Below are 12,664 nucleotides of genomic sequence, written 5' to 3'. Positions count from 1 at the left end.
TCACAGGGCCTGAGATTAAATCCTTGCTCTTAACTTGGGGCAAATCACTTCATTTCTAAAGGCCTTTCCAAGTCCAGATCTGGGATCTTATGCATCAAATCAAGGTCATGAAAGTCAGATTGCTGGGACCCTCACCCCTTCTCTATGACTCCCATTATTACCTTTACTTTAAGCCTAGGACTGTTTGACTTGCTGAGAACGTGGCAAGGGGGAGATGGAACAGGGAGGGAATCCCAGTTTGAGGCCCAGTATGATCCTTGGAAGAACAAAAGATCATAGTTTTGAGCTAGAGAGGCTCTCAGAGGTCATCTAGTCCAACATCTGCATTATCAAGATGAATAACAGAATATCATCAGGCCTAGGACTGATTTGTGGGTTTGGACTCAAAGTCCTAGAACCTGACCCCTGGAGTGATGCTAAGCTTGCAGGTCAAGATGGGCCCAGATAATAGGTCCCCTTTCCATGGTACAAAGATGGGGGATTGAGAGGAAGGGGAAATGGTGGGGAAGCAGAGAACCAAGGGCCAGGCAATATTTGTTATTAAACTTTTTCTATTGCATTTGTTGTTGTTGTGCAGTCATTTTCAGTTGTATCTGGCTCTTTGTGACCCCATTTGGGGTTTTCTTGAGAGAGATACTAGAGTGGTTTGCCATTTCCTTTTCCATCTTATTTTATGAATGAGGAAACTGAGACAAACAGGGTTAAGTGACTTGTCCAGGGTCACAGCTAGGAAGTGTCTGAAGCTAGATTTGAGCTCAGGTCTTCCTGACTCCAGGCCCTGTACTCTAATCACTGTACCACCTAGCTGCCCAGGTATTTGTATTTTCTGCATGGTAATTATGTAACCCAACTAAAATGTTCCCTGACTCTTCAAAGATCTATGATTTAATCGTTATATGTGTACTTGAGGGCATTCCCTTCACAGATGTAGACTGCAGCAAGAGTAGAGGACTATGTCCTCCAGGCTGCCAGTCTCTCTCAGCCCAGAGACTGGCTTTGGGCCTGTTGGAAAGCTTGAATTAGGAGATGGGCTTCTCTAGTCTCGGTGGCCAAAACAACCAATCACCAAGTGATCAGTCGGCCTTAGCTCTGAACTTAGCTAGAAGCTGGTGCTGGGATCAGAGCACACAGTCCATCACTGGTCCCTCTTGGAAAGCTCAACATCTGGAAAGGGCATGCCAGATCCTGCCCTACAGGGCCATCACTTTTGAAAAGTCAAGACCATAACCCAGCCACACTAAGGCACCTGGGTAAAACTTAGGTCTAAAGAACTCCCCACATGGATAAGTATTCATTTAACAAACATCTTATTAAGTACCTTTTATGTGCAAGGAGGCTCAGTGCTGAATAGTGGGGACACAGGTATGTATACAACACGTGTGTATGTGTACATACGTGTGTGCATGAATACGAGTGTATAAATAAGTTGGTACTATCTGTGTGTATATGAATATACATGCACACATACACACATGCATGCACACACATACAGTGTCCAGAAAGTCTTAGTGCTGTTCAGAGCTTTAATAATTTTGAACTGCATGGAGACTTTTGGGACTGTATGTGTATTGTGCATACATACATATGTGTGTATATGTAATATGTCTATATGTGGACATATACAAATACACACAAACACATATGTATACACACATGTATACTATATGTAGTATATACCTTCATATGAACACAATACATGCACCTATCTACACACATATGTGTTGTGTGCATGCATGTCAATATTAATGGGCTGGAAAAGGAATCCATTCCAGAGGAGAGGGATGGTACAAGCCAAGACCCAGAGGTTATAGATGGCAGGACAAGAGTAGGAGACAAGAAAGATGTGCATAATTTGTCTGAAACATGAGCCATATGAGGGAGAGTATTATGAGAGATGGGCAGAAACATAAGTGGGAAACAGATGGCAGAGGATCTTGAAAGCCGGAATCAGGAGTTTATACTTTGTTCAATAGACAATGGAGAACAGCTAAAGGTTTTTGAGTTGGGTAGCGATGTGATTCAAGAGCTACATTAGTATTACTCAGGCATCTGTGTGAAGGCTGGATTGGAGCAGGGATAGACTTAAAGCAGAATGATCAGTTAGGAGACTATTGAAGTAGTCTCAGTGAGAAGGGATGGCGTAATGAACAAAGGTGCCTATGTCGAAGGAGAATTGACAGGATTGTAAGACCACAGGCATTTTTGTATTCCCAGCACATGGCACAGTGTTTTGCATATACTTAAGTAAGTGAGTACTTAATAAATGTGAGTGAAACATGGCTTCTGTATCTTCTGGTGTCCAGCCCCAGAGCCAGTAAAGGAAGTCAAGGGAAGAACCAATATAGATTAAGAAGTTTAGATCCAACCACATTGCCTCCCAAGTGCCTGAAGCAGGGAGGTGGAGGGGTGTGTGTCTGTGTCTGTGTCTGTGTCTGTGTCTGTGTGTGTCTGTGTGTGTACAGAAGAAGAAACAGACTGAGAGAGATTATGTAATTTAAGGCAGGATTTGAACTCAGGTCTTCCTGACTCCAGGTCCAGTACTCTGTCCAATACACCAACTAGTTATGTCATTAAAGGCAGAGGATCATAGACCTAGATCTGGAAGGTTCCTCAGAGATCCATTTAGTCCAACCACTTCATTTTCAAATAAGGAAATGTAGGCCTTGGTTTGTCTGAACCTATGCCTATCCAGGAGTACTTTACCTTCACCTATGACATGAAAGGCTAGTTTGGGTAAGTTAGCCAAGCTCAACCATGACTCTGTTGCCAGTCTATTCATGAGGAATAGTAGTAGCAGCAGGCACTGTAGTAATATAATAACTGACATTTATGCAATGTGCTCTGGTTTTCAAAGTGCTTTAAATACCTGATCTCATTTGACCCCTTCAATAAGCCTGTGAAGTAAACTCATCTTCTATATGAAGAATGTGAAGCCCAGAGAGGTGAATGAAGCCCATGGTCACATGGTCACAGTGAAATGGCAGAACTAGGATACTAAACCCCAATCTTATGATCTTATGTCCAGAGTTCTACATATCCCAGACTGCTTCACAGGGTTCAAAAGATGGCTCTTCCCTGCTGAAGGTAGGATGTCTGTGGCAGGAGGAGGTTCCTCTAGTGTTTTCTACACTTCCCACAATAGTCATTTCCTTCCCCCTCAATTTGGACAAGACTCATTTCCGTACCAGGAAGGAGCTGCTAAGGGAGGATTAAGTGCTATTTCTCTGGCCCACAGTTCAATGCCTTTCTCCATAGAGGACTTGGCAGCGATTAGCCATCAAGTACCAACTGAGTACCTGCTGTAGCTTGTAGAACCCCTGCCCTGTGCTTGTTACCCCATGGTAGGAGTTGGAGAAGGAGACAACTTAGATGGAATACAGAAATAAGTGATACAACCTCTTCCTTCAAAAAGCTTGTAGTCTAGGAGATTGAATAATGAAATCATAACATTTTAGAGCTGGAAAGATCAACTAAAGCCAGAATTCTTAACCTTTATTGTGTCCTGGACTCCTTTGTCAGTCTGGTGAAGCCTATGGCCCCCTTCTCAGAATAATGTTTTTTTTAAATGCATAAAATAAAATAAAATAAAATATATGGGATTACAAAGGAAACCCATTATATTAAAAATCAGCTATCAAATTTTTTCCCGATTTATTTATTTTTAGTTTTCAACATTCATTTCCACAAGATTGTGAGTTACATATTTTTCTCCCCATCTCTCCCCTACCCCCACCCCAAAATAGGGAGCTTACTGAATACCCCTTCCCCCAATCTGTTCTTTCTTGTATCCTGCCTCATCCCCCCCACTCACTTTCTAGTAGGGCAAGATGGATTTCTATACCCCAGTACCTGTATGTCTTATTTCCCAGTTGCATGTAAAAAGCAATTTTTTTTAAAACATCAAAACATTTTTAAAAACAAATTAATGGACCCCCAGTTAAAAACCTAGTTTGGTAGAATGGAAATCAAACATGTCTTGGAGGCCAAAGACCAGAGTTCAAGTCCTACCTCCAATACCTAGTTGCTGGGTGTCTCTAGGCAAATCATTTAACCTGTCTCTGAGCCTCGGTTTCCTTATCTATGGAACAGAGTACTTGTACTCTCATTCTCACTGAGTTTCTGTGGAGAAAGAACTTTGTTAAACTCAAAGTGGTACATAAATATGGGCTGGTATCTAGTTAGTCAGATTTCTTCATTTTATAGATGAACATATATTATAGAGCTGCAATTGCCCACAGGAGATGCTGAATCCCACCTCTCATTTTACACATAAGGAGGTAGAGACTCAAGGAAGTTAGATGACCCAGGAAGATCACACAGTAACTGTCAGAGGCAGGATTTGAACCCAAGTTGCTGAGGTCCATTGAGGTCAGTAGTGCCTTGCACAGAATAATAGGTGCTCTATAAATTTTGAATTTGAATTTACTCAATCAAGGTTACTTCTCTACTTGGTGACAAAATCAAGACAAAGCCAAATCCATGCCCCCTGACTCTCAATCTAGTAGTGCTTTTTTTTCTTGCTTTTTGGAGGGCAATTGGGGTTAAGTGACTTGCCTAAGGTCACATGGCTAGTTTTTGTGTTAAGTGTCTGAGGCCGGATTTGAGCTCAGGTGCTGACTCCAGGGCTGGTGCTCTATTCACTGCACCACCTAGCCACCCCAATCTAGTACTCTTTTATTGAGCTCAGTGTGAATTGGAGATTGGGGAGAACTGGAAGAGTTCTGCTTGCTACCAGGGGCATCTGGACAGAAGTAAATGGCCTTCCACCTTCTGCCCTTAAAAAGTGATAGACAGTAAAAGAGGGTTGGAGATGTTTGAGATAAGAATAATGATAATAGCTGACATTAATTTAGCCCATTACTGTGTAGTAGGCACCGTGCTGGGCACTTTACAATTATTATCTCATTTGATTCTCACAACAATTCAGGGAGGTAGATGCTATTACTATCCCCATTTTACAGATCAGAAAACTGAGGCAGACTGAGATTAAGTGATTTGTTCAAGGTCACACAGCTAGGAAGTGTCTGAGACCAGATTTGAACTCATCTTCCAGACTTCAGACCTGGCACTTTATCCACTGTGCCACCCAGCTGCCCCAAGGATTCTGCTATTACTAGAAGAATCTTTCTTATGCAGTCTTTAATATAAAATATCTCTTGTAGATAGCCCATTCTCTCCAGGTAAGGACACAGTCACAATCCTAGGTCAGGCACTCAATCACCTCTCACATAGACACTAACTGGCTTCCCTGCTTCAAATCTCTTTTCACTCTAGTCTAGTGGAATCACACTCATATAGAAAAGGGTCTCTGTGGGGCACATATTGACAACCACATATTAGGAAACACAAATTAACATTATACATGTTGTACTATATTTTTATTTATTTTGCTAAACAATTCCCAATTACATTTTAATCTAGTTCGGGCTGAACTTGAAGTTTTGTCGGCTGACACCTATGACCTAGTCCATCCTCCATTCAGCTGCCAAAGTGATTCTTTCTAATGAGAAGCTATAACCATTTCATTCCCCTATTCACTCAATAAACTCCACTGACCCCCTACTGCCTCCAGGATCAGCTTGAAACTCTTCTGCTTGGCATTTAAAGATAATAACATGGACCCTTCATACCTTTCCAGCCTTATTATACTCTTTGATGCAGCAATACTGGCCTGCTAGCTGCTCCTTAAAGACAAGACTCCGTCTCCTATCTCTGTGCCTTGGCACTGGGTGTCCCTGATATCTGGAGTGGTCCTGATCCTCACCTCTGCTTCCTCACTGCCCATTTTCCTACACAGACCAGCTCAAATCCTACCTTCTTCAGGACCATTCCTGATCCCCCAGTTGATGCAAATGCCTTTCCCTTTCGTATTTTCTTCCACATATACTGTATAAATCTTGTACATACCTATTTATTTACATGTTGTTTCCCCCATTAGAATGTAAACTCCAAAACAGGAACTGTTTTTTTCCTTTCTTTGTTCCTAGAACTTGGCACATTGCCTGACACATAGTAAGTGCTAAATAAATACTTGTTGACTGATTGAATAAAGGTAAGGACATAGAAGTCAGGGAAGAAAAATGATCAGAAGTCCCCTGCCCTTTAAAGGGAAACCATATACTAACACTCCCTGATGACAGAAAAATTTCAATGATAGAAGTGGGGGGAAAGAGGGGAGAGGAACACTGTACTTAGACCCCACAGGAGGTTCCTGATAATTATACAGTGCAACATTTTTTTTTTAATGAAGCACCTACTATGTATATAGCGTTATGTTAAATCCTGGAGTGGATACAAAGTTTAGGTAAGATAAGGTCTCTGCCTTCAATGGGCTTGCAGTCTAGTAGAGTGATAGTAGCAACATGGATGAGTCTAAGACATGATAATATTTAATAAAGTTTTTTGTTGACTGGTTCATCCTTTAATTGATATAGACCAGGAGAATCAAGGAAGGCTTTTTGGACGAGGTGGTATTTCAAATGGGATCTAAAAGGATCTAGATCCTTGGTGAACTTAGACCATGGAAGAATCTAAGCTAGTATTTCAACTTTGCAAGCAGTCACTAGTCCTGACATCCAAAGTGACTTAGGGATGAATAGTAAAGAATTTAATTCATAAAGTCATAGATTTAAAGCTGGAAAGGATCTCAGAGGTCATCTAGTCTAACCCCTTCATCTAGTGAATCACTCCCTGGTACCTCTTATAAGGCTGTCTGTAGGGTCCTATGAAATCTTTCTGTGGGTCAATGAATAGTTCTTAATTTTACAGTCTCTCAGAAAAAAAATTTATTAAGCATTTAACATTTCCAGGTAATAGAGGTTGAAGGACAGTCTGTTTCTATGGAGCTTCATTGGCCAGTGATGGTAACCCTGAGTATGCCCAGCATCTCAGGCTTGAAGGAAATGACTATTTTCTACTCTCATCTTTATTCATGATTGTCCCTTCCTTCTTTTCCAGCCGGTCCCCATAGATGACAACTTCTGTGGCTTGGACATCAACCAGCCTTTGGGGGGCTCCACTCCTGTGGAAGGACTCACCCTCTTCACCACCAGCCGGGACCGAATGACATCAGTAGCCTCCTATGTCTATAATGGCTACAGTGTGGTCTTTGTGGGTACCAAGAGTGGCAAGCTGAAGAAGGTAGGCACTTTCATGTACTCCAGGTGTATGGTGGGATTTGGCAAAAGATGTTGGCACCAGGATTTTCTGGAAGACAGCAGTTTGAATGGCTCTAACTATGGGCAATCCAAGGGAAGAGAGGATCCAATTTGTGAACTATACAGAGTTTTTTTTAAACCTTGGGCTGGCTTCCTTTGTTTACCAACTATCATGTCCCTACCCCCTACCGCCTCTTGCCATTATTTTGTGGGTTTTGGTTTGTTCTTGTTTTAAATATTTTTATCAGTGGCTTTTTATACTACCTAAATTTTCCCCCTACATCCCTTTCCTCCCACATCCCAGAGAGCCATCTTTTATAGCAAAGAATTTTTTTTTAAAAGAAAAATATTCGGCAAAATGTACCAATACAACGAAAAACATCTGATATTATAAGCAATGTCCCACACCTGTCTGCCATTATCTTGTTAGTTCACCATTCCAACCTGTTGAAACGCTGAAAAAAAAAATCGTGATTGTGTCATCCAAAATATTAGCTATTCCTTCCAACTTCATGGCATCCACAAATTGGACAAGCATTCAACCTATGCCTTCAGCCAAATCTTTGATAAAATATGAAACAAACCATCAGTTGGTGGGCGTACAAGAAATTAAAACTCATTTTATTCTTTCCCTGAACTACAAAGGTACATCTTCTTGGAAGCTGGGGAACTAGAATCAAACAAATTAACACCCAACAGGAACAATTTTTGTATGATCTGGTTTCTCATTTTTCAAACCATAATTGACCCCTTACCTCTAATTGGTCTGGATAATAGAAGACTGAATTCATTGATCAAAAGTTGTTTGTTTCATCTTAGATTTTTTGAGTGCCTGTATGGATGCAGAGAGGCTGGTTAAGGCAGAGGTCTGGGAATCAACAGAGCTCAAATCCCAGCTCTGAGAGTTATCAGTGTGACAATAGGCAGCCATGTCATCTTACTGAGCCTCAGTTTCCTTGACTGTAAAATGGAATAACAATAACTTTAACATGCAGAGTTGTTATGAGAATAAAATTAGAAAATGTATGTAAAGTGCTTTGTAAGCTTTAAAGCCCTATATAATGTTAGCAGTTATCATCACCAGTTATGCTACCACAAGTTATTGGGAGGAAGTGCTTTGTAAATCTTTAGTATTATATAAATCCAATTCAATGAACATTTATTAAGGCCCTACTGCACTGGATACTAGAGATAACAGGAATAAGAACACACAGTCCCTTCCCTCTGTGAGCAAATAGTTTGATGGGGTGCTGGAGAGAAGGACAGATCAACAAATAACTGTGAGAAAAGTGATAAGTGCAAGAGGGGTCCAGGTAAAGTGTTCAAAGAAATTTGTAGAAGAGATAACTTTTTCCCCTTAGGGAGGGGAAGGTGGGAGAGGTCCTGGAAGAAACATTTAATAGAGGGGGTGGCATTTGAATTAAGCCTTGAAAGAAGGGAGAAATTTCAACCTGTGGAGAAATAGGGGTGGAGGGTCATTCTAGGCATAGGGGACACATGAGCAAAGGTTTGGAGGCTGGAAATGTAGAATGAGAATAGGATATGGAGAGTAGTCCAATTTGTCATGCACTGGCTCTGGGGTAAGTTAAATCCCACTTCTTTGACTCCCTAACTGTTTGAATTTGGACAGGACACAGCCTCCTTAGGCCTCAGTCTCGTTAACTATAAAAAGAAAAGGTTGGACCAGATATTTCCTGAAGTCCCTTCTAGCTCAGATAATGAGCCTATGAAAGGGAGTAGAATAAAATAAGTCAATTATCATTATCTCATTTTTCTCATCTATCATCATAATTATTATTAATAAAACTCATAATAACAATTTCAAACCAGCCAGGGTCAGGGTGTGGTTGTTGGTATGCCACTAAGCCAGGGTCGACAGGTATGCCTCCTGGAGTTCCCACCTTGCTTTCTCCAGCTGGATGAACCCCTCGGCCCTGCCCTGGGAGCCTGGGTAGCACACAGTCTGGGGAGCAGCTTTCCTTGGCCACGATGACATCACCAGCTGGAGGGTTCAGGCTGCCTGGCTCCAGCAGCCAAGGAGGCCACTCTTGAGGCAGGCTAAAGCCAACAGCTTGTACCTGCTTGTCAAGCATTTAGGGCTGGGAGCAGGAGCACAATCTCATTCATTATGTGGGATTATAGGAGCAGCATTCTTTCCAGTCCTGGCTTAATCCTTCCTCCCCCAGACCCCTCCCCACCACCTGCCACTGACAGCCTCAGTGGAGACCTTGTTGCATCTCCCTCTTTGAAGCTGACCCAATCATTTCTCTCCTTGTGGCTCAGTTGAGGGCCTTAGAAGGGAAAGGATTTGGGAAGGTGGGAAGAGGGGGGAGGGGGGACCAGGAGAAGAGGGAGAGCAAGTAGGAGGGAGCTTCCGGGAGAATCCCTGTAAAACTGCCAGGAAGGGGTGAGAAAACAGATATGGGTTTGGCATGAAGGCAGTGAACCTTCCAAATCTTGTCTGGTTCACATGTCACTGGAGAACTCTCCTTAACCCTTTCTCTGTCCAATCCAGGTGCTGCTGTCACCTCAGACTGTCCTTGTGTTCCTTTAGATATACATGGAGGAAATGTGCCTCCCACTTTCCTCTCTTGAATCTGATAACTAAAGCTGTTATCCTAGCACAGAGCAGCCTTCTTTCCAGGGGAAAGAGTTCAAAGAACCTTAGAACCATAGAATCCTGAATCGTCTATCCCAGGGGATCTTATCCTGTTCTATGCAGTAGACCCCTTTGGCAGTCAAGTGAAACCTTATGGTCCCCTTCTCAGAATAATGTTTTTAAACACATAAAAGCAAAATATATCAGATTACAAAGAAACCCAATTCTATTGAAATGCAGTTGTAAAATTTTTTTAAATGCTCATGGACCTCAGGTTAAGAACCCATTTTAGTCCAATCTATTAATCTTCAAATGAGGAAACCAAGGCCCAGCCAAGTGACATGATTTGCTCAAAGGCATATAACCATGATTAGAACTCAAGTCTCCTAATTCCCACCCTGGTGCTTTTTCTACTAATGTCAGTGAGTGGGACCAAATGCACCATTCTGGGACATAAAACAATATGTAACAGAGTAAGCTGTCAGTATGTTTTCTGCTATGCAGAAAGACCTGTCCAGGTCTTTGGTGACCCTTTGAGTTGAAGAAAGGTAAGTTCATGGTGCAATGAAAAGAGTACTGAAGGTTTACCTGAATTTGAGCCCCTGCTGTGGAAGACCTCAGTTTCCTCATCTGTAAAACAAGGGAACTGGACTCTAAGATGCTTTCCAACTTAGATCTAAAATGCATTGTGGATTAATCCAGAGTAGAAGGATTTGGCCACCATGGTACTAAGCTGCCCAATATCTATTCGTTTTTTCTTCTTTTTTTTAAGAACACAAAGTTCTTTTTTATAAGGCATCCTTCCAAATTGAATGTTCCAATCGGACATGTTTAGCTGACTCTGTAGAAAACATGGCCCCAATATGTATAGGCAAGTCAGAGGGTTCAAGGGTGGGGCAGGGGAAACCTCAGCACTTTCAAACATGTAAACTGGCTGCCCTTCTGATGTCGGCTTGTCCTCTGAGTGACCATTTCTCTGAGTTTGTCACTCACCTCCTTCGGCCCACTCGCCCTCTGTTTCCATGTCCATCTTCCAGAGAGCCTGACTGAAATCCCAACCTTGTTCCTCACCCTGCCCGGTAACCACCCCCACCCTAAGCCCTCCAGTGAAGCAGCCTGTCAGGAAGCCCTGGAATGTCCCCAGGAAATGCTTCTCTAGTCTCGGCTCCACAACTCTTTCAACGTGGAAAGGAAAATAAAGTAGAAAATAGACAAGTGGGGTGGGGAGAGGGAAGCCGAGGGTGTTCAGCTCTCATTTCTTCCCTTGCTGGGCCGTGCAGCTGTCAGCCTGCTCCACCTCTGACCCATAGAAATAGGCCATCTCTAGGGGGTGCCAAACTAGGATCAAAGACTCACCAATATCATCATGCTCTCCTCATCCCTACCGAAAAGCACGGACCTCGGGCCTAGCTGCTACAGGTGGTTTGGAAGCATGAGCTTCGTGGCATGTCATCCGAGAAGGGTCCTCTGACACAGTCTAATCCAACACCATTCTAGGAGGACTTTCCTCTCCAAAATCCCCAACAGGTGGCCATTGGTTCTTGGACTGAACTCATTCATTCATTCAGTGTGCATTAAGTGCCTCCTAAATTCCAGAGGGACTTGGATAAAGACAAAAACCAAAATGGTTCCAGCCTTCAAGAGACTTCCAATTCTTCCAAATAAAATACAAATATATATGTATATACGTATAAAGTATAAATAAAAATAAAATTTTAGAAATCTCCGAAGGGTTATATATGTATTTAGATCATAGAAATCAGAGGTCTGGAGCTGGGAGAGAACTCAGAGGCCTTCTAGGACAATCCTCTCATTTTAAACATGAGGAAACTGAGGCCTAGAGAGATCAGATGATTGGCCCAAAGTCATAGAGCTAGTGAGTAGCAGGGCTAGAATGGGAACTCCATGATTTCCTTTACTATGCCATTCTGGTCCTTGGCATAAAGCCATTGGGTCAAATAGAAACACAGATCCCTGCTGGACACATATTGACTTAGAAAACTACAAATTAACATTTTTTATGTCATCTCATGTTTTTATTTATTTTGTTAAATGTTTCCCAATTACATTTTCATCTGGTTAGGGCTTCTGGGGGAATTTTGTGATTTTATGTTAGATTGCATTGACTCCTCTGGTCTAAAGGTTCATACTCTCTATATATTAGGTTTGGTATTTGGAATCAGAGGACCTGGGTCCTACCTCTTCCACTTGCCCCTGGTGTGGACTTAGGCAAGTGCAGATCAGTCTCTGGGGCTTATTTTCCCCATCTGTACAATAAGGGAGTTAGAAGAGGGGCTAGATGGTTTCTAAGGTCTTTCTTCTTCTAACCATATTTTTGATCCTAAGAACACTTGGTAGAACTTTTAGAGAAGCAGTATGTCTAGTAGAAGGTGTGATGCCTAAATGGAGGCCTGGGTTTGATTCCTACCTCTGACAAGTGCTAGTTTGGGAGCTATTTTACCTTCAGGAGGTCAGCTAAGTGGTGTGCAATGGATAGAGTGCCAGACTTTGAATCATGAAGACCTGAGTTCAAATCCCTCCTCAAATGTTTATTAACTAGGTGACTCTGTAAATGTCATTTAACCTTTACTGCCTCAACTTCCTCATCTGTAAAATGAGCATAAGAATACCACCTATCTCCCTAGTGGGATCAAATGAGGTAATATGTACTTAGAATAACTTAAAGTGCCTTGTAAATACTGACGACTACTACTTCTCCTTCTCCTTCTCCTCCTTTTTCTCCTCCTCCCTCTTCTTCTTTGTCTTCTTTCTCCTTCTCCTTCTTCTTCTTCTCCTTCTTCTTTGTCTTCTTTCTCCTTCTCATTCTTCTCTTTCTTGTTCTCCTTCTTCTTCTCTTCCTCCTCCTCCTTCATTATTATTATTATCGAAGGTCAGTGGCAATAAGTTT

At 42.1% G+C, this 12,664-nt stretch overlaps 1 protein-coding gene and 1 long non-coding RNA gene across 4 annotated transcripts in view; one reads left to right on the top strand and one right to left on the bottom strand.

Moving 5' to 3' along the window:
• The window catches only part of PLXNA2 (plexin A2), a 319,997-nt gene that overhangs the window by 41,215 nt on the left and 266,118 nt on the right, over positions 1-12,664 (top strand). For all 3 annotated transcript variants that reach the window (XM_069074756.1, XM_069074757.1, XM_069074758.1), the window contains exon 3: positions 6,958-7,140. In XM_069074756.1, the coding sequence (XP_068930857.1) occupies positions 6,958-7,140 (183 nt within the window). The remainder of the gene's footprint in view (positions 1-6,957; positions 7,141-12,664) is intronic.
• LOC138151242 (uncharacterized) lies at positions 7,079-11,593 on the bottom strand. Its single transcript, XR_011165768.1, has 3 exons — positions 10,750-11,593; positions 7,913-7,989; positions 7,079-7,206 (listed from the first exon to the last, which is right to left on the bottom strand). It is a non-coding gene; the product is annotated as an uncharacterized lncRNA (long non-coding RNA).

This window comes from Petaurus breviceps, unplaced genomic scaffold (genome assembly GCF_028583685.1).
Source record: "Petaurus breviceps papuanus isolate PSGF00001 unplaced genomic scaffold, PetGlider_PUasm1.0 90895, whole genome shotgun sequence".
NCBI lineage: Eukaryota > Metazoa > Chordata > Mammalia > Diprotodontia > Petauridae > Petaurus > Petaurus breviceps.
This window is presented reverse-complemented; position numbering and strand designations above follow the sequence as displayed.